Raw genomic sequence first — 25,865 nt, 5'->3', positions numbered from 1 at the left:
CCCTTAATACTGTAGTATCGTGCACAATTAGTGTGGCATTAGCGGGGTCCTACAACAGGTATATTGCTAAGACCTCCGATGAGAAATAAAGTCTTCCAGGAATGATTTATTTTATCGTGTGAACTGATGAGCATCAGTTAAATTGCCTTTTAATTGACTGGCTGTCTAAGTAACATGCCTTTGAGGGAAACACTACTTTTGAAAATTCCTTTGGCCAGAAGGGGAAGGAGCACGCCGAAGTCTTTGAAGTCTACAGCCATCAGACTAATTATCAGCACCATTCAATGTACGTTCATTTAATTACAGTAAATTAAAAAGGATGTGGGGTTTGGGAGAAAAATAAAAGAGTCAATAAATAGTGACAGAAATTCCAGACTATGCAAATGATCAGTGCCTTTTCTGGAGATCACTAGTTCCCTCTCATCTTGCCACACAAATAAAACCAACGCAGACAGAGGGAGAGTAAAAAGGAGTAGGGGGGCGGTGAGAAAGAGGAGAGACGTGCTGTGGGCCAAAACTATGCCAATACTTGATATTGTTTACCTAACTTCATCTTCATTGCCACTTACAAAGGAGATGTGATTTCGCACTTTTTACAGACAATGAGAAGAGCACACATTTCCTTAGAAGTTACTACATTCCAGGCACTGTGCTAAGCACATTATAGATCTGAACTCATTCAGTCCTCACAATGACCTTATAAGGACTGTATTCTACTTCCTCTTTTCTCTACTTTACCTCGTGGAAACTGCAGCCCAGGACGGTTAAGTAACTTGCCCGAGGTCACACGGGAGGTGGTGGGACCAAATCAAACCCGGGAGATCTGCCCCCCGTACGATATGTTCTCATCTACTGCCCCTAGCAGGTGCTTTCGAGGTCTGCAATCACGATGAGGCAGAAGGGGAGTGGCAGCCCCTCCTGGTCTGTCCAACTTCATAGGTCATGGCTTTCCAAGGGGCATAAGATTGTGAAGACAGGGAGAGGGGGGCCAGATGAGGACCCCCAGCAGGAGAGCATCACATCGCTGGGACTGCTGCCCATCTGACAAAGCAGTAAGGAGAATGGGAAAGTTGGGAACTCGAGCTACTGTTTCAGTAGCCAACAGCCTCAGAGGCTAAAGGAAAAGACCGAAACCCTGAGTGGGCTGATTCTAAATCCAGGCCCCTTTCACAATACCACACCGCTAGGTGACAAAGAATGTTAATAGGTTTGGCTTCTTCTGGGAAATGATACACAAACATTTTTAAAGCTTAAAGGTTGGTGTCTTGAAAAAAAAATCCTTTGTTTCTGACAATTAATAGACAGTTAGAATTCAGATCAGATGACTTGCAGAGCTGCAGAGAGGAAATACAGCCAGGGATCTTTTAATGATACATCAGAGACAGGAAAGATGCTCAAAGCGACCCCAGGCATACTGGTAATTCTACCTTTGATTAGGGCAGCTCATCATGGTTATTTTCATAACCTCCCAACAGCTCAACAGAACTTCCGCTTCCTACGTGGCCACAAACCACTGCCCCTCCGCTCTCTGCCCTGGTGCACCGCAGCTGACCAAGAAAGACGATGGCCACCACAGCAAGCACGGTGTCAGGAAGGGACTTCTCCCAGATCCTGCACTCGGAACAAGATTAACGTCTGGAATCCCATATGAAACCCAATAGACCGGAAACATTTGTTCCTCAAAATGCTCTGTAACTTCAAACCCCCGTGGCTGGTGAAGAGTTAGTTTTGCAAAAGAATACATTTTATCACTTGTTTTGAGTCTCTGCTAACACGGAGATGTGTGACATGGTCCGAATGTTCTTTTACTCTTGCGGGATGCTCGGGCCATCAAAATTTCATTAGCCTCACAGCAGTGCTAGCACCTTCTAAACTTGAACTGTTGGCCTCTTTATCAATAAATAAATGAAACCTAATCCCTTTTAGTGACTAAACCCTTCTTTGAAGTTCTAACTAGAACATTGGGCGCTCGGCTTGCATAATTTTACAAATGTTGAATAACATTTCTTTTTCTGGGGAAAACAGCCTTATTCACAGTTATTTCAAATGATGAAAACAGTCAACGAGAACTCCCATGCTAAACCGGAGAAAAACAAGTCGGTGTCTGGTTCCTAAATTAGTTTCATTTTGGTGAGTTATTTCACACATGTCCTTCTTGTTTCGACCTAGAGGGATAAAATGGAACTTCCAAGGACGCGTCTGAAGCTTGTACAACAGTGAATGATATTAGACAATTAAACTAATGAAAGGCAAAGGAACATATCACTGGGAAATCAATAGTCTTTTAAACTTAGAGAGCAATGAAAAATAACAGGATAGAATTGAATTATTTTAGTAATTGTATATTAGAAATATTTGACTAGAAGTAGGAAGAGTTAAAAAAAAGTAATAGTTTTGGGGTTATTGCTTTGAAAGATGTTAGAAGACCATGTATAGGATTACAAATTTCAGTGTTTCCTTTCACCCAGTTTAAGAAACTCCAAGTTTTTATATCAGAAAAAAAGCCTCAATGCTCTTGTTTCACTCCACAATTCAGTAAGTCTGCTAAAGATTTCAGAAAATTATGCCTTTCCACCTCTTAATGCAATTCTTTACTGTCCATGGAATCTTGCTCATTCTGACTAATCACTGAAAATTCAGAACAAATAAACTAATCTGAAATGTTCCTACAGTCATACATCCTAAATCCATGTGATAGCCAATGTTCATTAAGAGGCCATATCCATATCTATTTTATTTCCTCTTTTGTTTTCTTCCCTTGGCTGACCTCATTGGGAGTTCCTGGACCATCAAAATGTTTTTTTAAGAAACAACCACAGCCAAACCTTGGGGAAAAGAGTAAACACAAGTTTAAGTCATCACTTGCCCAGCTCAACAAACATTGTTTTTGACACTTTATACTCTTAACTTGGCTGACCTGTTTACTCTCAACAAATGCTACCAAATGTTCTGAATTTCAAGGCAGGGCTCTTGACACCCTCTTCCTGTCTCTCTTCATTCTGCTGCATAATCATCACCTGGAGACAGGAAAGAGCACACCTTTTCTTGCCTTGACATCTCTCTATGAACAAGGTCTAGGCAATCCTGGGGGAAGCAGTTCCTCCTCTAGGTAAATCATAATCCATGCAAATGGTGGGGGCCAATGGTGGGAGAAACGTGGACTTCCTTCCCTCCTTTCTACTAGTTAGTTAATTTATACTGTTACCTTGAAGTTGACAATTTGGTAAGTTTAAGATTTTCCTAAAAGAAAAAAAAAAGGCCTGTTTTGGGGCATTCATTGTGGGATAGCTTTAACAGATAGAGAATCTTAAAAATCATTACCTTCATTTTACCACTACAGATACAATAACAGGATACATTTGTTTTTAGGGAGAAGTAAGAGCTGCTACAAAGGTTGTGGGTGGAAAGAACAAGTTGACCTGGTGTGAGAAAATATGTAATGGATACGGGTATGGATATGATGTTGAGAATCAGCACCGAATGCCTTCTCTTGCTGCCTTCTACTCGTTCCTATAACTACCAAAAATTTTATCATGTATTTAGGGAAATCAAATACCGAGCACTACATTTGAATACAACCATTTTTCCTGGAGGTTTGGATAGATGGGACACAAAGTTGACACCAAATCTTACGCATTTAAGGTTAGTAGCTTCTGAATCCACAATGAAAACTGATATAAATTCCGGTTTTACTGAGGTGGATGGATTAGCTCAGGGAAACGCTGGCAGCCTCATCTCAAGACTCATTTTGTCCGAGAGAACTATCCTTGTTTTCCTGTGTGGGGTTGGAAGTCAGCGTCCAGCTAGAATGGACACTTCCAAAATGAACACATCGAGTGTGTATTATTAATTGATCTCGATTTTGGTTTAATGGACTAAAGTATTCTAACATAAGAGAAGACACTGTTTTAGTTGGTTTAAATTAGACTTTTTTTCATGACTAGAAAGGAAAGTCACGATGGGAAGCAACAGGTACCACTTTGTACTGTGACTTCGCTAAAACTGAAGGCTGAATGGACCTGCTTTCCTATTGCAAAGCCAACTTGACAAAGTTGCTCAATAAATAACACAAATGAAATCCCGTCGGGGAAACAACCATCTTTCTTTTCAAATGTCATGCAAATCTTCCATTTTAATTTTCTCCTTGCTTCTTGATGCTTCATATACACAGAGCATCAATAACTAGATTGAAGTTGCAAGTGCAGTGTTAATATTAAATGTTGAAGGAGAAATGTCCTTTCGTTGTCTGGTATGTTGGCACTGATGCTCCAATGCTTCTTAGAAGCAATTTTGACTAAAAATGAACTTTCCTTTGAAATCTATTATTGCATATAAATGACCTGTTTTTATGAACCTGCATTAGCTGTAAGAAAAAAGTCCCAATAATTCATAAAGATAACTTTCTTACAGTATGTAAAGTTGCTATTTAGCTAGCCTAAAATCTGATTTTTGGGTGTAGACTTAATTGCATAATATTTCAGTCCCCAAAGTGCATCAAAACTGTACTCACCCTCTTTACCAAACTTTCATTGATTCTCATCGGCTAATGGGTTTAAAGCATGATCAAATTTGTTCTTCCATCACTTGAGCCCTGTTAATAAACTATTCTGTGTGCTCCCTCATCCGTTCTAAGATTCTGTAGCTTCTCTGGGCTATCTTCAGGCGCATCTACAAAGACACCTTTGATTACCAGCTCGCTCTGGGGTAAACTTTTCCACCACTGGCTTGGCTACTTCCCAGAGGATACAAGGTGACGTGGTTCCAGATAAGTCAAAGCTAATCTTTTTAATTTTTTTTTTGTACATAATCAAACTGTTTTTCAAAACTATAGTTAACACATCATAGACCGCTTGCATAATTTAACCATCTGAGGTCGAATATTGATCTTTTTTTTTTTTCCCGGGAAAAAAATAAATGCACAATTCAAGGACATTTCTTGAGTTCTAGTGCATCAAAAGGAAAAGAGAGGAAGAAGAAAGAAAGAAAAAAAGAGAAGGAAGAAGGGGAGGAGAGAAGAAAGGAAGAGAAGCAGGCGCCCGCGGTCAACAAAAACAGACAAAAGCAGTGAAGGTCAATACGATAGAGCAAAAAACATGGCACTTACCACTCTCACTGTCGGACTTGTTCTCGTGCTCCGTGTCTGTCAGGGTGAGGGCTGAGTTGGACCGACTTGACAGGCAGGAGCTGCGGCCCGATTTGACCCCCCTGCCCCAAAGTCTCATGGCATGCTCTGGGGACATCACTGCTTCATTTTCCGTATCAGCATCTGACCCTGCACTGATAGAGTAACCTCTGTGAGGAAGCCCCATTTCCGTACAAAATGCCAGTCCTCTTCGAGTTGCTGGTTCACAAACTCCTAACTGCCTTAGGGTAAAATTCTGTCCTAATTAGGGGGAGAAAAAGATAACAACTAGTGAGTATATGTTTCATTTTTTTTTTTTTAAAGAAATCTCCCTAAAATAAACACTCAAGCATTTCGGTTTTCCAGTTACGGGCCCCAGGGGTTGACATCAGCCTCGCGTGGCATATGGTCAAGGGGGCACAGTTAAGGGAGGCTGCGGGGGGTGCTCCTCGGCTGATGTCCCACATACCCCCACTGAGAGCTCTTCTGTCAACCACTTATGCCCATAAGGACCTCGAGAGAGAGGGGCGAGCCAAGGAACGTGGACCATGACAACTCAATCCAGAGAAAGGACTGGTTATCAAGGATAGAATTTCGTTCAGCCACTCGTGAAGCAATGGAAATTGTCAGTCATTTCCTGGGTCTTGGCTCTAGTCCTAAACAATGTTTTTTTTTTCCCACCTAAATGTCGCTCCCTCGGTAGAGAAAAGAGAGTAAGTTACTTGGTAAGTAGAAACAGGGGCTTGGAAAGTCTTTATTACATCTTGCCCCCTTAAGTTAGCTATGAGCATAAACATATATCCTGTGCGTATGCATACATTCACTACGTTTTGGAGTGTAATATCTTGAAAATCTGCAGACATCTGACTTTCTAGACATTTTGCTTTAATAAACACCTGAAAACATCTGTATTGATCAGAGTAAACCAATTTTTTGCAAATAAAATGCACTCTAAAGATAAAGCTGGAGTAATAGGTATTTAAAATTTAATGATAAAATCAAGTTCCCTGAAAAATAAATGTCTGTGAACCCTACAGGCCTGTACAAATACATCGAAGCTTAATAAAACTCATGGCAAAGCAATAACTTCAAGTCAAAGTATTTAAATTAGGTGACACTCGAAAATGACTCCTCTGATTAATGATTTTGCCAATCGTGTGTTTATTCTTGAAATTTCACATATATTTTATCATACTATGGATGAGAAGAGAGAGAAATATGTTTGCTTGTCCAATGCAGATATATGTGGCTCTTCCTTTCTTGCTTCTTGTTGGCATGATGGAGTCTGGGTTTTAGGTACCAACCAGAATTAAAGTACATGGAAAGAACAACAGTGCACAAAGACTGATTCAGATGCTGCCATATAATACCAACCTTTTAAGAATATGAAGTATTTATATCACTCACAGTTTTCATTTCCCTACTTCTATCTCTTCAATCTATGAACATTTTAAAGCTAATTGGCTGGTGTGAGATGTAACATGCATCACATTTTTTTTTCAAAAGAGGGTATCATAAATTATTTGTGATAATACAGTAACATGTGAAATCTTTTAAGAAATGAGTCAAATATAATGCACGATATTGTATGTATTTGGTTGTAAAGATATCAGTAGCCTTCAAGCCCCAGCACATTTTAACTAGTGTGGTTAATTGCTTTATTGCTGTGGTCGTATCAGAAGTTGGAATCAGCTTTATCTTGGTCAGACTTCCAAATGGGTTCTGACAAGGACACTCATAAATAATGAAAATCAGTTGCTACAATTAGCTACAAATCAAACTGCTTATCAGAGAGATTTGAGTAAGTATCCGAACAAAAAATATGTCATAAAAAAAAAAAAGAAGGAAAAAAGAACCCTGGAAGAGTGAAAAACTGGGCAAGTTTGATGAATTAAGGCATAGTATTATCAGTAGTTTTTAAATAATTAGCGTAGCTTGTACTCACAAAAGTAAATCCAGAAAAGGTCGATGTCATGGACAGTTAATGGAACAGTGGCGGAAGAACTTACCCACTGTTTCTTATACATCGCATTTTAAATCGGGAGAGAGTGGGGAGGGGTCTAAAACAGTTACACACCATTAACCATGGTGACTTTTCAAAACAAGAATACTAAATAATTGTTAAGGGGCGAAAAGGGATGATAAGACCCTCTGCATCTTTCCTCTACTTTGGGAGGTGCCCATTGGAGAATACAAATAAGAAGGAGCTTAAAAGCAGTTTAAAACTCCTTTCTAATCTCTGAAATGCAACTGAAAGTATCTTCCACATTATCGACTTTTACACTGTTAACGTCTTGATGCAAAAATCTATGAGGGGAGGGACAGCGGAAAGCTGTCTTCAGTATCTGTTATCCAGGTATGTAAACCCGGTTCACTTCGCACATAAATATATCCAAGGTACTGTCCCTGTGAACCCATACGTGTGTCCTGAACTCCTTCAACATCTGACGCTCTGAAATCAATGTCTCCCAATAATTCAAAACTCTCATAGGCTCTTTCTGAAATGCAAGCTGGAAAACAGGGAGAAGCAGAGGAGCCCCTGTTAGACTGCTTTCCTGGATTGAAAGTTGGCTTTCATTTCCTCTAGGAAAGAACATTAAACCCGACCTCTACTCGCTAGCTCTGCTCAAGTCACTTTACTCTTCTATTTTTTCATCCTTCAAGGCTCTGGTGACTTGTTTTAAGAGACCCTTTCCGTAAATGTGACTGCCATAAAGCAAGGCTAATGAGAACGGCTTACAAAATAGACACCTGGACAAATGTAATTAACAATTATAGAGAAATGTACAATTCGACCATGAGCAGAGGATCTTTTCCAGACAATTTTAGAACACTGCTTCACCACCAACATTGACTTTTCCCTTTCCTTTATTCAAAAATATCTCTAGCCCAGACCTGCCTCAGAGCGTCGGCCCTATTGTTACCCGTCCCCTCTTTGGTTTTAAGGATTCTTGCTTGTGGGATCCCTTGTTTTAAGGCAAACACCCCTGGGGAGATCTAGCGATCAAATGAGAATAGATTAGTTCTAGCGCGTTATTTCCCACAATCTATCAGTGCTAGCAAGATGGGCCATACTTCTGGAAAACAAATGCAGTTTCGACAAACAGAGAGGTAGAGAGAAGAAAGGTTTCTGACTCGGGGGAAGAGAGACAGCTGGTGGAAGGATCGTGGAGGTAGGAGGGCTGGGCTGGGGGAGCCCTCCTCGGGAGGGCTTTCGGGCAATGTAGAAATGTGCAAAGAGAAAGGCAGAAAAGATGCTTCTGGAATTAGCTAAAAACTTGACCATCTTGCTTTGGCTTCAAGAAAAACAAGAGATAAGGATACACTTATTCTTATTTTCCAGGGTTCCTCCAGATTGTGTTCTTTGCACTGGTTCTAACTGGTTCTTAGTTTCCTTCTCTGTCTTTTAGAATCTTTATGTTAATTCTATTGAGCTGAAACTGGTGAAATGAGTATTTATCTCCTACACGTTGAATTTTGGTAACCTTGGCAGTAGGGCCAACCCAGAGTTTCCCACTACAATTTGAAGCATTACCCAAACAATAAATTGCAGCCAGAATAAAGTATACCTGAGCACGAGAGTCATTGTGATTACAAGGCAAGGTTAGCTTGGATTGAATTAGGCATTTGAGTTTTACGACACTCATAAATTTGAAAATCTATGAAAAAAACTGAATCAACACAATGTAGGCAGGTTGTATCATTAAAAAAAAAATTCACACTTTCAAAAAGGGAGGGAGGGTCTGTGACTAAGTGGGCAGGACCAGATAAGAACAAATGTTTCAGGTTAAGGTTGGCACCGAGCAAAGTTACCCCTTCAGGAAAAGAAAGGGATGGAAATAAATGGTTTAGCTGCTTGGCCTTTCTCTCACACCGCATCTATAACCTGGTCAGAGCCGGGAAGGATTTTTCAAAGCTCAAGGCCAAGGGATATTCTCCAGGAAGCAAGACATCCACTATCTCTGTGTGAGTGGAAAAGAAACAGACTGTACTTTTGGGTGGTCCAGTTCTGAACTCACGGGATTCTCTTCCCATCCAGAGTCTAGAATTCTCCAGATTTTGCTTCTCTCTCTCTCTCTCTCTTTTTTTTAAAGCAGCTTTATTATTGAGACATAACTCATAAAACATATATTGTGTCCATTTGAAAGGTGCAAGTCGGGCGCCTGGGTGGCTCAGTGGGTTAAGCCTCTGCCTTCCGCTCAGGTCATGATCTCAGGGTCCAGGGATTGAGTCCCACATCGGGTTCTCTGCTTGGCAGGGAGCCTGCTTCCTCCTCTCTCTCTGCCTGCCTCTCTGACTACTTGTGATCTCTCTCTGTCAAATAAATAAATAAAATCTTAAAAAATAAAATAAAATAAAAGGTGCAAGTCAATGGCTTTTAGTATATGCCTGACGGTGTGTAATTATCACCACAACTTTAGGACAAGTTTATCACCCCCCAAAGAAACCCATCATCAGCCACCTCCCATCGTCCCCCTTACCCACTGGTCCTCGCCCTAGCCCTAGGCAACCACCGATCCACTCTCTGCCCTACAGATTTGTCTATTCTGAACATTTCAAATAAAAGAGACCCTACTGTGTGTGGACATCTGTGACTGGCTTCTTTCACTTAGCATAATGCTTTCAAGGTCTATTCCTACTTTAGTATATATTAGTATTTCATTTTTAGGGTCAAATAGTATGCATTGGGATGGAATATATCTAGAATAGGGAAAAACTTAGCAGGTCTGACTCCACATGGCTCTCAGATCGTGCCCACAGTCCCAAGATAACCTCTGGACTTCAGGGGCTGAATTCTGCCTCATTCTGATGTTAAGTCTCCATCCCAAAATGAACATGGGTGAATGTTACATCTATGTTACATCTGTATCTTTCCTCAGGGATAACCTAAGCTTCCCCGCAGCTCTTTTTCATCAATGTAGATGTAATCTCAACCCCTGTGATTATAAAAAACCTGTTCTGTCCCGCCCCGGGGAAGCAGACTTGAGCTTGCTGTCCCATCTCCTCCTCTGGCTGCCTCTGTAATGGGCAGTTTGCTTGCTCCACACCTGATGTCTCTGTGGTTGGCTTTGCTGCCCATCAGGCACATGGACTTGGGTTCAGTTACATATCCACTCATCAGTTAATGGACGTTTGAGTTGTTTCTACTTTTTGGTTATTATGAAATACTGTTAGGAATATTCGTCCATATATGTCTTTGTGAGAGGCATCGCTGAGTCATAGGGTAGCTCTAGGTGTTATTTTGGGGGAACCCTGTCAGGCTGTTTTCCACACTGGCTGCACCATTTTACGTTCCCCTTCCAGTGTATGGGGGAGCGGTCCTATTTCCGCGTATCCTCGCCAGGACCTGTTATTATCGGTAGATTCCTGTATTACGCAGCAAGTTTGCAATGGGGAACTGGGATGTAGGTCGGTGGTATTGAAATTGGGGGGACAAATTAAGAACTGTTGTTCCTTTCAAACAGTAGTTGACTCTGGGGGCCTGCTCTGTGAATTATTATCATTTTATGCTATTATTTTTTCTTTGCTTTCTATTATGCGGATTTAGTTTTTGAAAATGGTTTTCTACCAAAATGAAAACCGCTCTTTAGCTCAGAGAGTCCACCTTTGAGACCAAAATCACCTGCTCTTAAACATACATGGACCAATAGCGATTCCCATGGCACTGTTGCAAAAATTAAAATGACTGGAATGCTTACCAGAAGGGAATGGCTGAATACATTATATGTTGCCCATGCAATGGAACATTAATTGGCTAGCATCAACAGTGAGTCTGGACCTATATCTTTGGATCTGGAGGGAAGCCCATTACATATATTTTAAGCAAAAAAAAAAAAGAAAAGAAAAAACCCTATACACACATACAAGTTGCAGAATGGTGTGTACAGTCTGATTCCATTTTTGGAAACTAAGAGAGAGAACCAACACATTATGTGAGTGCTTATGGGTTTTTTTTTTTTTAAAGATTTTATTTATTTATTTGTCAGAGAAAGAGCGAGCGAGAGCGAGCACAGGCAGACAGAGTGGAAGGCAGAGTCAGAGGGAGAAGCAGGCTCCCTGCGGAGCAAGGAGCCCAATATGGGACTCGATCCCAGGACGCCGGGATCATGACCTGAGCCGAAGGCAGCTGCTTAACCAACTAAGCCACCCAGGCGTCCCAGTGCTTATGGTTTTGAGCGTGAATGAAGGTGAGGAAGGCACGAAAACTGTTGTGATGATCATTTCGAGGGACTGCAAGTGAAGGAAATTAGTGATTTTCTATTTTATAGATTTGAAATTTTACTTTGCATGATCATTCCCTTAATTTAAAAAATAGAGGAAAGAAGAATTAGAGCCTGTCTCCTTTAAAAAAAAAAAAGGAAACACATTTTTTTTTAAATTTGCTCTTTAATAGTTCCTATTCAATAATTAGAATTTTAACTTACTAGCCTCTCTCGGAGAAGCTGGCTTTTAACTATCCTTCCTCATTGACTGTAAAGAAGTGAAGTTCTGTAAGAAACATGGGAGCAATGTTTGTCTCTCATTTCCTTTCTGCCCTTTCTTTTGACATACAAGACTTTCTGAAAAGGAGAACACTCACCCCTTTCTTCTGTAATAGCCGTGCCCCAAACTGAGTTTGGGAAATGGATAGAAGAATCAATATACATTCAATAGACAAATAAAATAACCTATAACTCTCTTTAAATATTTTCCTTGGTCATTGTGACTTTGGATGGGTTGTCCCTTCTCAGGCACGGAGTGACGTTCCTCCAAGGGCAGGGCAGAACACAAAACTACAAACTGGGCAAATATTTCTTACTTGATGCTTGTGGAATTAATGTCCCCAGCACCTTATCCGGAGTTCCCTTTTTTGCTGTGTTTGCAAAATGATAAGAAGATCATACAACAATAGAAATGTATGTAACTTTTTCCCCTTTGAGACCTAATGCATATTTTATGGGACAATCCCAATGCTTTCACCTTCTTAAGCTAAATTTGTCACCGTGTGAATAGAATACCCATCCTTGAACACACAACAGAAATTTCAATGATGATATAATCTCAACTTATGAGGCCCTACACAAAACTGCATTTTAAGAACTAACTTCAAGTCCCACTAAATACCTTAACTGCTTCACCCGTGTTATGCTGTATGTAAAATACAAATACCTTTCAGAGCTTGCTCCCTGTGTCTGTTACTGTGATATTAACATCCATCCCCACAGACGGGAAATCTCTAATTTTTAGAAGACAGAGACCTCCACCACTGTATGTCATAATTATAATCCAGTTTATTACTCAAAACTTGAGTCTAATGGAAGCCATTGCCCGATGGCATTCATCCTGACCTCGGTGGGGAAGGTCATCTGTGTGCCAGTGAGGACAGGAGGTGGGGACGCCACCGTGAACTTGGGGAGGAGAGTGAGAAAGGAACACCCTAAGTAGGTGTGTAGGCAGAGAAAGCGGGGTTAGAATGAATGGCCCAGAGAATTCACATTTTCTTCAAGAGAAGATCTGCAAAGCTCCAGGGGAGGGCAAACCCAGAAACTGAATAGGAGACTTATTGGCTCAAATCAGAAACACGGGGTCATGAATCTGCTGACTTCTAAGGAAGGAGCATCTTTGTAAGCCTGAATCACAAAGGATTTCCGTGTCCACCACGAAATAGTGCCACTTGGATACCCGCGGCCATTTGTAATTAGGGAAATAACCTTCCAACGGGTTTTTATCAAAAGCATTCTGAAATGAATTTGCTTCTTATTTTCGTGTAGTGATTATTTCTTTGGAACAATCCAGGACCCGGAGATGATCACATGGCTCCCGCCTATCTGCTGGTGTTTGAGTCAAACGGCAGTAGGTATTGGTATAAATATGCATATGGCCGGGCGTGAAGCAGCAGGTGCTTAATAATTGCTACCGAAGGCACCGCGGTGATTCACAACGTGGATCCAGAACTGGCCACGTGGCGAGGACCCGATACAAAGTTAGCAGGAAGCCAGGGGGCTCAAGACAGGCCGAGGCAGGAGAAAGGATTACCCCCACTGTGGCCGGAGGAGGGCTGTAAGCTACATCTATCTACTCATACCTTCTGGTAGGTAATCTACAAAGCAGGTTGGCCGCCGAGTCTGAACGAAGCCCTTGCCTCCTTAACAGCCCAAATTAGTTAACAATCGGTTAGGCAGGGGGGCTAAAAGAGGGAGCTCGGAGGAAAACATGAACATGGAGAGATGATAAACTGAAGCTATTTAACTTGTGTCTTTAAGTACAGAAATGGAAGGTTGAGTAAACATGACCGTCTAAATCCTTTAATCCTGCCGCTGACATTTATAGTGACTTAGAAGGATTAATCATTTTGATCTCTAAATGAATCATTGTAAGTAGTTAATATTTAAAAGTAATAAACTTTGGAGTTGTGGTAATTAGCCTGGTGGATCTGATTAATGCTTCGGATTTTTGTCTTTCTTCATAAAATCCTACTCTCACAAAGGAAAAAAAAAAAAAAAAGTTTTCTCGGCACCAGTAAGTATTTCAGAAGTATTTCAGAAAAAGGGTTTCAGATTCCTTTCATTTTTGTGTGATGACAGAGGTGAGGGGGAACACTGGGGAAATGAAAAATTTGGGGTATAACTGGAAATTCATAGCAGCATAAAGTGCTGAATGGTAAGACCATATGGTCATATTTCTTTTGAAGTCTAGGATCAGTTCCCATTATTCACTATAATGGCATCCAAGACTAAACTAAATCTCGGTCTTTAAAATTAAAAGCATTTTGCTCTTGGCTCTCAAATCTTCCTCTTTCACAATTTCCAACATGCTGGAATGTTTAATATATTTTCATAATGCAAAAAACACAAATAAATAAAATAAAAAGAAGAGGAGTAAGAAAAAAAAAAGAATGCATTCCACTTCACTCCTGAAAGACACATAATTGGTATCTTGAAGTCACGGTTAATACTATTTTTACATCTGCCTGATGCTATTAGTGACATTTTAAAATGATATGTACAACCTTCATGTTCTACATCTAAGAAATATGAATCTAATTGTTTTGACCTCTCTGGAACATACAGCACACAGAAAGATTTTTAAATTATTTATCATTTTCGTAATATTCTAGCAATAAAACCACTCCCCTCCCCCAAAGTAATCTATATCTAAGAGCTAAAAATGGGCCTTTTCCTATTTGGAAATTGATGAAAATGTTTTCAAGGCACGGTCCCTCCCCTTTGCCACCAACTCTTCATTTTCTCCCTCAGCACAATCCTGGATATGTTGTGGATGCTATTATCCTAATGGGCAAAATGTCTTTATCCAGCAAAACATTAGAGTGCAATGCCAGCAAAAGTTGTTTTTAAGAGGATTGTGGTTATGGTTCAGTTGAGACAATGTGCCTCTGCCCAGGACCCGGTGCAATCTCACCCCCTGGCTGAAGCTGGATAAAAGGAGGAAGATAAACCCTAAACTTTGCATATTCAGCTGCATGTGCGGCCAGCTTCCTTTCTTTCTTCTTTCCTTTCTTCTTTCCTTCTCACTTTCTCTCTCACCAGTTCTATGAATGGATTTTTGTTGTGTTTACTTTATATACCTTTATCAATACTTTTGAGTAAGATATTGATGAAAGCAATTTGTAAATTACTTTTTTGGGGGGGGGTGGGCTTCTTTCTAAGCCCCGTCGTCAGAATTGTCGAGGACGTCCTCACTTTATGAATGGATGCACTGTCTTCACGAGTTCTCAGGGGTCAGTACAGTGGACCCTCGAATAACATAGGCTTGAACTGCTTGGGTCCACTTATATGTGGGGTTTTTCAAAATATATAGTACAGTCCTAGAAATGTATTTTCTCTTCTTTGTGATTTTCTTAATAACATTTTCTTTTTGCTCTAGTTCACTTTCTTTTAAGAATATGGAATATAATACACATAACATACAAGCATACAAGTATATGTTAATTGACTATGTTACTGATAAGGCTTCTGGTCAACAGTAGTCTCTTGGTAGTTTAGTTCTGGAGGAGTCAAAAGTTAGACGTGGTTTCTCAACTGTGTGGGGTGTCAAGGTCTCCAATACCCACGTTGTTCAAGGGTCGCCTGGGTATATTTTCCCCTGACAACCACACACAGGAAGCCATGATGGGATGTGTAAGTCTATTAAGTTATCTATATCTGAGGAACTGGATTAACAGCCCAACAGAGCATGACATTCAGCGAAGGAGGTTGTCTCCTTGAAAAAATGTGTTCAGGATTCCAACAGGGAAAACCTCTCACCACCAGAGCCTCTTCCATTAATTTTCTGCTTTCCAAGGTGGGAGGAAATCCCCAGGCATCCCACTCGTAGTCACGTGGTACACAAATGCTCAGTGATGGAAGCCAGGACTCGAGCTGTGCCGCGGGGGTGCGGGAGCTGGGATTAGCTACTGCCTTTCTCAGACCAACAGGAAAACAGATCACCTTTCCATGTGTTTACGGACCACTTGAATGTGCTCTTCTGTGAACCGTTTATTCATGCCATTTCCCACTGGATCGACTTTCTGTTTTCAATTTGCAAAAGTTACTCTTAGTGTATTAAATGGAGAGACCTTATATCTGTCACATGAGCTGTAATCACAAGCCCCAATATGGCAGTTTTGTTTATGGTATTTTCATTTACATGTAGAATGTTTTAAGTTAAAAAAAAATTAATCATTCAAGCTTTTCTTCCTGGGTTTTCTCTTTCTTTTCAAGATTTTATTTATTTATTTGACAGACAGAGATCACAAGCAGGCCGATATAGGCGGGAGGGGGCGGGTGGAGAGCAGGCTCCCCGCTGAGCAGAGAGCCAGATGAGGGCTCAATCCCAGGACCCTGGGATCATGACCTGAGCTGAAAGCAGAGGCTTTAACCCACTGAGCCACCCAGGTGCCCCGGGGTTTTCTGTTTCTGTTAGAAGGGTCTCCCCTATTATCGAGAGGTACACATAGTCTCTGGGGCAGCCTGTGCAGATTCACAACCACTTTTTCCTTGCCTTCCTCTGTTATAAAAGCTGGAAAGCAAAAATGGTATATGTTCCCTCTTCTCGTGCCACTAAGCGTAGCCAAGTATAACAGTTCTGAAAAAAGAGATGTAGGAAGACGTCTCTGGGAGTGAAGAGAAACAGTCCAGAGGAAAGAAGGCCTTCTCACCTTCGCGCTTACTCTGATTCAGCCAGGAATTATGAAAATGCCACAAACATCTGGGGATCCACAGGACAAAGGTCAACGTGCCAACGATGGCGGAAGGAACCTGGGTTCTGGGTGGCATCTTCAGATAAGTATCGACTTATACCCCTGGACTTCTTGTTTTGTCAGGAAAGAACTAATGGTTAGATGTCTAAGCCATTGTTGTGGAAACTTCCTGCTACTTACGGGTCAAGTCGCTCCTCCTTTATTCCATCTTTCAAATTAACTTCCAGAATTTTTTTTTTTTTTTTGCTTTACTTTTACATTTGTCTTTAATCCATCTTAACTTATTTTTGAATATGCTGAGAGATATGGGTCCAATTTTACATTCTTCCAGATGGATAGCCAGTTGTGCCAGCACCATTTATCAAATCCCACTGAACAGAAAAACCATTTTCTGTTTTATGCTAAATTTCCCTATATACTAGGATCTATGTTTGAAATTTTCGTCTATTGCACTGACGGACTTGTCTTTATTTATGCCAATATCAGACCGATGTGATTATAGTGGCTTCATGTATTTTTCAAAAGATACTTGTTAAGGTCATTTTGTCCTCATTATTTGCCTTTTAAATCTATTTTTGGCTTTTTTCAGATGTACTCCTGCATGTGAAATTTAAGACCCCATTCTCCCATTAAAAATAAACCTTGACTTCCACACATGTATTTTGGGAGAAGTGATACTCTTAGGATATCAGTCTTCCCTCCTAAAAACATCGACTGTCTTCCCATTTATTTGGATCTTGTTTTATGTCCTCCAGTAACATTTTATAGATTCTTTCATATTAGGTCCCATACCACTCTTACAAAATTTATTCTGAAGAGTTTTATAGTGTTTGTTGCTGCTGGGATAAGAAATGTTTTTCTGACTTCCAAATCTAGCCAATTTTTACTTAATAATTACTTAAAAATAGTATTTAACACACACCCGGCATTTTACTAAACAGTTTACATCTCTTAATTCATTTAATTCTCAACAAACTATAGATTGAAAACTAAACCAAATTCTACAATAGAAGAAAACTGAAGCATAGAGAAATTCAGTAACTGGTCCAAGCCAGTTGCTTGGCCAAGATGTAGTCACTTGCTACTCGGCTAACGAATGGCAGACCTGGGGCTCAAACACAAGTTACCTGGATTCAGAATCTGTACTCTTAATTACTGTGCTATATGACCTATGATGTCTATATATTTATCCTGTCTTCATTCAAGTGCCAATTTGCTTCAAACTATATTTTTTTAACTTCTAGAGACACATAGATTTTGTATGTATACACTTATTATATAATTAATAGAAGTGCTGATTTTAACTTTTTCCAAAATAGAAATCAATGATTTAATTTTCTTCTCTTACTGCAATTGCTAGAACATCTAAAACAATTTTGAAGATTGATTGTGGGAGAGTAGGTGAGCCTTTCTCATGTTCTTGATTTTAGTTCAAATGGTCCTAGGATCTCACCAGTTAGAAAACTATTTAATTTTTTTGATTGATCTTCTTAGACATGACTAAGATATTTACATGTTTTTTTGGTTCTTGTTTTCCTTAGTGAGTTTAACTTTGATAAGGAATGATTTCTAAATTTTATCCCCCAACTTTTCATCATTTATTGATAAGATCATGTTTTTCTACTCTGATTTATTAATCTAATTATGTCAATAGACTTCCTAACACTAAAAAATCCTCACATTATACCAATAACTACTTGGTTATTAATTGGGCCTAGACCATTATCCTTTTGATACATTGCTTGGGTCTTACATGTGAATAGTTACCTAGACTAATTTTTACACATATATTGAGAATTAATTGCGATATAAATAGTCTTTCTTATGTACTACTTTAATCAAGTTAGTATTAAGGTATTAAGGTTATGTTAGCTTCCTAATATGAATTTCAGTACTTTCGATCTTTCGTGGGTATGTTTGTGTACGTGTGTGGTGTTAAATAGCTTTTTGAACTTTGGATTGAGCTACGCTTTGAAGGTTTTATAAAATTCACCTAGAAACATGAAATTCACCCAAAGGAACTGTTTCCTTGCTAGGGTTGCCCTTTCAGCCACTTTTCTAATTTCTTCTGAGATAATTGGTCTTGACAAGTTTTTTCTCCCTGTTTTGAAATAGTTTGGGGTCAATCCTATTTTGCTAAGAAAAAATAAATTCCTCTAGATTTAAACTGTGGTGTGGAACAGTCCCTTCGTTGTTACATAGTCTTCAGTATCTCTGTTTTTGTTCTCATTATTTTTTAATTGGGATCACCAGGGGCTTTCTATTTCCTTGGTCTTTTTAAAGAATCAGCTTTTTGTTTATTTTTAATTTCAGTTTTATCTCGACTCTCTCACTCCTCCATTTCCTTTCTTTTATTTTTCTGCTATTTTACCCATTTCTTAGCTTAACAGTAGAGCAAATTCCTCTTTGTTGGCTTTTATTCGTTAAATATATTCTTTCACAATATATTCTTCCTATGATTATGGCTTTCTCTGTCACCCGTAAGTTTTGAAAGCAGAATGTTCTTTTCCTGGCTTTCTATTGCTTCTTATCATAATCTAGGGTTGCCATAATCCTTGGAAGGAAAGAGTTTTTGTTTGTTTATCTTTTGGTTCTTCATTTCAAATTCTACTGAATTATATGATCAACTGTTTTGACTTAAAAAATCTCTACTTTTCTGATTTTTTTGATGTTTCTTTTTGTGGCTAAAAGCACAATTGGTGTCTGCCAGTATTCCGTGGAATTATGAAAATCTGTATCTCTTCCATGTCTGTACATAGACCTTAGCTGAAAATTTTTATTAATATTATATAATCCCTCCCTTATTTTTGTAAACTTTTAGATGGGATGCTGAAGATGCTGAACCAAAATCTCCCCCAATAAATGTAGTTTAACAATCATTTTTCTCTAATAGTTTTTGCTTTATACACTTAGCTACTACATTATTTAATGTGTGCCGTTGAAGAGTAGGCATCCTCTGTCTTGTGCTGAAAGACATTTGCTCTGTGGTCCCATTTCCTGTTTGGTGTTTCTAATAGTAAATTCTGCTGTTTCTACTATTATTACCACCATTCTCGCTCTCCTTGTGTTTCGGTTGGTATTTACTGGATCCCTCTTTCTCTCTTTATTCTCAACCATTCTTTGGCCATTGTAAGTCCATTTATTATAAATGCCAGTAACTTACAAGCCAGTGGAATAGTTCTGTTTGTGTCAAAATTCAGTGCGTTTACATTTCATGTAATATGTAATAAATATAGATTTGCCTGCTTTCATCTTGTTTTATGGTTATTCATGATTTTACTTGTTTCCTCTTTTTCCTTGGAGCAGTTTTTGCTAAATTGATCAGATTGCTATTCATTCCCCTTTCCCCCTTGCTAATTAGGTAGGTCTATTGTACTTTTCTCATTCCGCTAATGATTACCTCCCTTTCCTGACATTCATATTCAAATACATGGTTTTCCTTATTACATGAATGCAAGGTAGCAATTATTTCCCTCCATTAAAACTCTACTCCATGACTGTTTCCCCCTCTCCCTCTTTAGGTGAGATTTTGGAATACATTTACTTGCCTCCCACTCCGGGGGGTGTTGCCAAGACAAGTGATCGGTTTTAGCTCGAGTCTTTTTTTAAGGTCTCCCTGGTAGTGCTTCTTGTACATTGCCAGTTGCTCTGCCATCATCATTTGGGAATTATCCACATACGTATTGCGAAGTTGACTGCTCCTGTTTCCTCTCCTCTACATGGCGGTGATTGATTCAGTACGCATCGCTTTCTTGAATCCTTCCTTAGAGGGTGTACATTGCTGATAAGGTCTTTGCTGGTCCCTAACTCTTTTGCATTTAGTCTGAGATGAATGATGTCTTCCCTGCACAGAGGATCCCTGGGTTGCGGTTCTTTTCTCTTCGTAGGTGGTATTGTGTTGCCTTCTACTTACATTGTTGTAGATGAGAAATTCATCGTCTTTTTGTTTCTTTTCTAGGCAACAAGAAAGGTAACTTGTTTTTTCCCTATAGAATCTTAAAAGTATCTTTCTCTCAAATGTTACAAAATTTCTCTAAGATGGGCTTAGGGGCATATGTGTACCTCTGCGTGGTTTCTTTTTAATTTTACTTGGAACTTTGTTTCTTGTTTTGAGTTCTTTCTTCTACTTGATCTTTAAAACGATTAACTTGGATTTCATCAATGAACACATACTCTCCTTCAACGAATCTATTACATTTTTTCATTTGTAAATGACAGCTCCTGACCCATCATTTGGTGGTGGTGGCTGGTTTTGTTGTTGCTGCCTTTTTCCTACGTGGATTTCTGTAAGCGTTCTTCTACTTTTTTATCTAGGTTCAAGTTCTCCTCTTCCATCTCCATTGCCCATTTTCATTAGCAATTTCCTGATTTGTTTGTCTTGCTTTGCATCCTAACCCACTTTCTGCCTTTTGGGTGCCATTAAACACATCCTGGCTTTCCTCGGGCATCTTAGCAGTAAGTCCTATTAGACTCGAGAGATATTTCTTTCTCCTCCCTCTTTCCTTGGCTGGCACTCTCCCAACATCAGAGTGGAGAAAGGGGCCAAGGACCCCAGCTACTCCCGTAAGGCAACCTTCACTCCCAGAAGGACCATGGGGAGGGAGGTCAGCCTCTCCCTCGTGCCACAAAGTCACAACCTTCTTTCTGAGCTTCACCCCAGGGCTGCATCCCATTCTGAGCTCTCATCTGACCCAAAGGGAAAAACCTGCCTGCCTCAACTTTGTCCTTCACGGCCCTGTAGAATTCTAGATCTCAGGGGCACCCTGGATCACAGCTCAGCACGGAGGAAGGTGGGAGTTGGCTGGGGGTCCGGCAGAGGAGGCATCACTCAAGCCCCGGCATGCTGTATTCCTGGACACATATTTACAGGAAAACTTGGACTCTTCCTCTAATGTTCTTTGTTTCATAAAAGAGGGTTATGCTTGGTAAGAAAGAATATTTGTAGAAAAGATGGACTCCGGATGCAGCCCAGTAAGCAGGTGCAGCGGTGAAAAATCACGGTCTGTGGGATCTACTGCACTTGAACTGGTCTAAGACCAGCAATGTGATAAGGGAAGAGGCAGAAGCCATGTTTATGAGAGCCAGGGACACTGGGGCACTGCTGACAATGACAAGTAGGAAGAGAAGAAAAATCCCAGAGCAGCAGGAAGGAAAAAGAATAGTTTCTGGGGCTGGAAGCAAGCTGTCAGGGAAGGCCTGCGGTGAGCCACACGGAGACCTTGATGAGTGGTCATCTTTGTCAATCTGCCTTCTCCTTCCCTCTCCTTCTTGGCAAATTCGTGTTCTAGGTGGATGCCAGGCATGTGTACATACGGACATAACGCTCTCTGGTTTTCAGATATAAAAATGGGGAACTTCCCTCCCATTGCCATTCTATAAATGGAGAGTAAACGGTGGTCTTTCATTTTAAAATTCTGCAACTCACCACCCAACACCAATTACTGGCTGACTGACTGGCTGGCTGGTAAATGTTCTTGGGTTAAGACTGTCTCAGAGGTGCTCTTTTCAGGCTCATGGTTCTGGGGAACAAAAGCGTTGCTATTTCCAGACATCACCTTGTTTTCCAAAATCACCCTCATGGACAACACCCCTTGTTGGAGTTGATGAGCATTTTTGTTCAGTTAAGGACACTATGAACAATGTATATAGTGCAGAGAAGAAAAAAAAAAGATCTTTTATTTTATCACTTCTCTAAAACTGTGGGATGATCTTCTGCAGCTGTTTCATGAGAAATGTGTCTCAGACCTGACAGGATAAATTCTCTTCAAAGATGAATCAAAGAAAATAGTATCCAAGAATGCAAAACAAGCCATTGTTACTCTAACCCCATCACACCTACAGAGGGTTCCACAGCTGCTAGAAGAACAACTATTTCCATCACCGAATAAACCACAGGAAGAGATTGAAAAAAAGAGAGAGACAAAGTGAGAGACCTTTGTGAGATCCAGCCAAATTACACATTATTGTGAAAATGAAATCATCTCTAGCTTTACGGTATCTAAACAGAACATGTAATTAATGAGAGTCACCTGCCAGTCAGGAAAGCCACAAAAAAAAAAAAAAAAAAAAAAAAAGGATTAAAATCAAGTTTGATTATAGGCCACAAAATTGGTCCAGAAACATAAAAACATCATATTTCTAGATTTGAGTTCTCCATGTAATTGCATGAACAGGGGTTTCTACCCAGCCCTTCCTCTGGCTGGCACAGCTTTTCCCTGTGTCATTCACAGAATAAGTGGATGGAGAATTGACAACTTGTTTTAAAACTCCACGGACAAGCTAAATTAGCATGATTCTTTGGCATTGTTTCAAAGATCTCTGGCTACTAGCAATATTTTTCATCTTTCATTTTTATTACGTGGATGATGTCAGGACCGGTGGCAGGAAGCACATTTTGTCAATTAAATAATTAATCCCACAGCATCAGAGTCAGTGAGGAAAAATTGACATTTGTCAGGTTCAAAGAAAATGAAAGCCGGGAGGATTGTTCATTATGCTTGCCTGAGAAAAACACAATCTGATCGCAGCCTTGCCTTAGTCATTTCCCTGCTACACTCGCTGCTCCTGCTCCACACACCCCCTGTACGGAACCACAGGAGAGACAAAGTATCTGCAAATCGCCCTCTCCCTCGCCCTCACACTCCCCCCACCTGGTCACAAATCATCGTTATCCATCTTATTTCCTAAAGAAGTCTCCCCGTTTCTCTCTATCCACACCAGCAAAACTGGCCAAAATTGACACCAACCAAGCAAAGGGAGATTCTTCCACGGAACTGCCCGCTTTTCTGCTGTGGTCCCTGCCCAGAGAGGTCGGAAGGTGAACACTAGGGCTGGAGCGGCCCAGGTTCAAGTCCCAGCTCCGCTGTCATCAACCACGGGGTGTCAGACCTCTCCATCTGGGAAAGGAGAGGACTACTGGAAGCCCCCCCCCCACCTGGGGGGGGGTCAGATGATCGTGCACATAACCTGGTTAGCGCCACGCCTGGAGCCCACTAAGGAATCAGCATGTTGGCTGTACAGAGCAGGACATTCCAAGTACGTTTTTAATACGGCCTGATTTATGAACATGTCAGGTGGACGGCAGCCCCGTCACACTCCTGCTTTTCCTTTCTCTCCTGCTCTGAAAGCTCTTCTCCCTGCCCCCTCCAGCTGCTCCCGACAAGGGTCCTCCCTCTGCCGCCTCACTCACTCCCTCTTTCCTCCACCCCCCCCCCCTTTTATCTCCCCTCCTTGGCTGGCAAGAAGCTGAGTGATGGTACTCTTTGGGCCCCCAAGAACTTGGTTCCAGGGTTTCCACAGATGGTCCCGCCGTGTCATCAACCACAGTGTGTGCTGGATTAGCACTGCCTAGGAGGTGAAAATTTTAGCTTGCTATTTTTAACCCGTTTAAGCATCCCTTGTGCTGCCAAAACTAAATGCTTGCTTGGGGTGGAGATGAGCCTCCACGCATCACGCCACATGTGCGGAGTTTTTTTTTTTTTTTTTTTCTTCTAATGGTATCCCACGATGCCTTTTTTTTTTTTTTTCCCCCAAGAGGCACTAAGCAGTTGTTTTTGTTACAAAAAGCAAGACTTCACACTGGGTTCAGATTGCATGCATTTCACAGTACCTATGCGTTTTTAAATGTGTCCTGATAATCTATGTCAGCTGTGTAGACAATATGAAAGAAAAGAAAAAATCAGGTTTGGAATTACCAGACATGGTACAATCACTTCAAGTCCCTTGGCTTACCCGGGGAATGCATTTCGGATATGTGTTTTAGATTGTCCCTTAAAAACTGGATTTTAAAATGTTAAGCTGCTTTGTCCCCTTTCATAAACTAAGATACCTGTAATATTAGTAAGACCTGCTTTTGGGTGGGGGGGAATCTCTCTTTAGCAAATCAAATGAGTCTTCTTGAGATAAACTGATTTGGGTGAGTGAATGCTATTTCAGTCTCGTTAGGATGGCTCCTTCCACAAAGTAGAGAAGAAAAGAACCATGGAAAATTTCCAAAGTTTTGAATGATTTATTGCTTTATTACTTTTTCTTAAATTTGTTCCTGCTTAATATCAAACTGTTAGTCACACTGTTTGTATGGCGACTGGAAAAGAATGACTATATTCTTTATACTTGAAGTTAAATTTATTTTTCCTCATTTCCTGATTAAATGAGCTAAGGGATGCTAAGTTCTATGCAGACTGATGAAGCAAGTCAAATGTAAGAGGATTTTATCTTTATTAGGAGTAATCTTGCCCCCATCTCAAAAATGTTTTAGAAGAAACATCATAGAACTACGGACGCCATGTTTAAAATAAGCTATTGTCTGAAAGCATGGAAATTGGTAGGTCTAAGATTGTGAAGTAGAATTATAGAAATCATTACTCTGCTGGTAGAATAGGCAGGCAGCAGACAGGGCATAAAAATGGTCAACAAATACATGCGAATGACCAAACCATCATGGATTACGAGAAGCCAGGATGCTTTAAGGCATAACTTCAATGTTCTAGATTGCCTCCCGTAGTAGGCTCTTGTCTTCAGAGCCGGACAGGCTGCGTGGCTCGTGAGATCATTTAGAATAAGTTTCTTCCTTTCTAATGAGTTAACAGGGCTTTTCTCATCATTGTCCCTCCCCGCCGTGCATCAGTTCCGACTGCAGAAACAATGCGTGTGACACCTTCATGAGGTGATGAGGGAGCCCAGGAGACCTGGGTGTCCAGCTGATGCACACACGGGGGTTGTGAGCAGAATCGCAGAGCTCCCGCACAAACTGTGTACAGTGATTCCCTCCACATGTCAGCCCCCTTATCTGGGGTCAGTGTGCCTTTGGGTGGCCTTCTATCCTTGCTTTGGAATACAAGGTGACCAACTCATAACTCAAACATCTGAATCAGCGATAAGCCATGAACTTGGAAAATCATCACGTCACCTCAAGTGGGGAAGAAAAAGCGACAGCTACAAGTTGGCACCACTGAAGAGCTCCGTGGTTTCTGAGAACCATGACCTACCTTGTCTGGTGTATTCGTCTGCCTCTCTGTGGACCAAATCCTTTACTCTGTTTCCGTAAAGCAGCCGCGAGGAATCATGATCAAAAGCTTTCAGGGTTTCACTGGAACTGTAAGACTTCTGTGTGGGTACCCTACACTCTTCCTTGTCCGCTGAGGAGCTGGTGTACCGCCGCTCTTTCTCTCGACGGCTCTTGGTCAGCGAGCAGTAAGGCCTACGTTCTTTCACATCCATACTTCATTCCTTCTGGGTGCGCATCAGTCCTGCCTGGCACGGATGACACTCAGGGTTCAACTCTCATTGGCCTCTCTGCGAAGATAAAAGGTTTGCATAATGTCAGCGTAACCTTCATCAAAGCACGGACTACCTTACATCCCTCTCAATCTGGAAAATGGCGGAAAGTAATACTGTCGTCGATCTAGAAAACTTGCTTTCAACAGCAATAAAAAAAGAAAATTTGTGAAATCACTGTAAAATAGCCTGTATGACCAGGAAGTAAGGCATACTTTCTGAGAGTTATGGACACCTGCTTAAGCTAGTATAACTGATTTTTCACATTAATACAAAACATTAATCTCA

General features: G+C 40.6%; 1 protein-coding gene across 8 annotated transcripts in view; it reads right to left on the bottom strand.

Annotated features, from left to right (window-relative positions):
* The window catches only part of TENM3 (teneurin transmembrane protein 3), a 436,872-nt gene extending 411,275 nt beyond the window's left edge, over positions 1 to 25,597 (bottom strand). For 7 of the 8 annotated variants that reach the window (XM_013058964.2, XM_045069405.1, XM_045069406.1 and 4 more), the window contains exons 1-2: positions 25,289 to 25,597; positions 5,105 to 5,383 (exon numbers count right to left, since the gene is read on the bottom strand). In XM_013058964.2, coding sequence (XP_012914418.1) covers positions 5,105 to 5,383; positions 25,289 to 25,520 — 511 coding nt within the window. In that variant the 5' untranslated portion in view covers positions 25,521 to 25,597. The remainder of the gene's footprint in view (positions 1 to 5,104; positions 5,384 to 25,288) is intronic. The other variant, XM_045069408.1, reaches the window with a different exon arrangement.
* Positions 25,598 to 25,865: the final 268 nt, after the last annotated feature.

This window comes from Mustela putorius, unplaced genomic scaffold (genome assembly GCF_011764305.1).
Source record: "Mustela putorius furo isolate JIRA1106 unplaced genomic scaffold, ASM1176430v1.1 tig00003932_pilon_pilon_pilon:0A:0A, whole genome shotgun sequence".
NCBI classification, from domain to species: domain Eukaryota; kingdom Metazoa; phylum Chordata; class Mammalia; order Carnivora; family Mustelidae; genus Mustela; species Mustela putorius.
The sequence above is the reverse complement of the archived record's forward strand: the minus strand, read 5'-3'. Positions and strand labels throughout refer to the sequence as shown.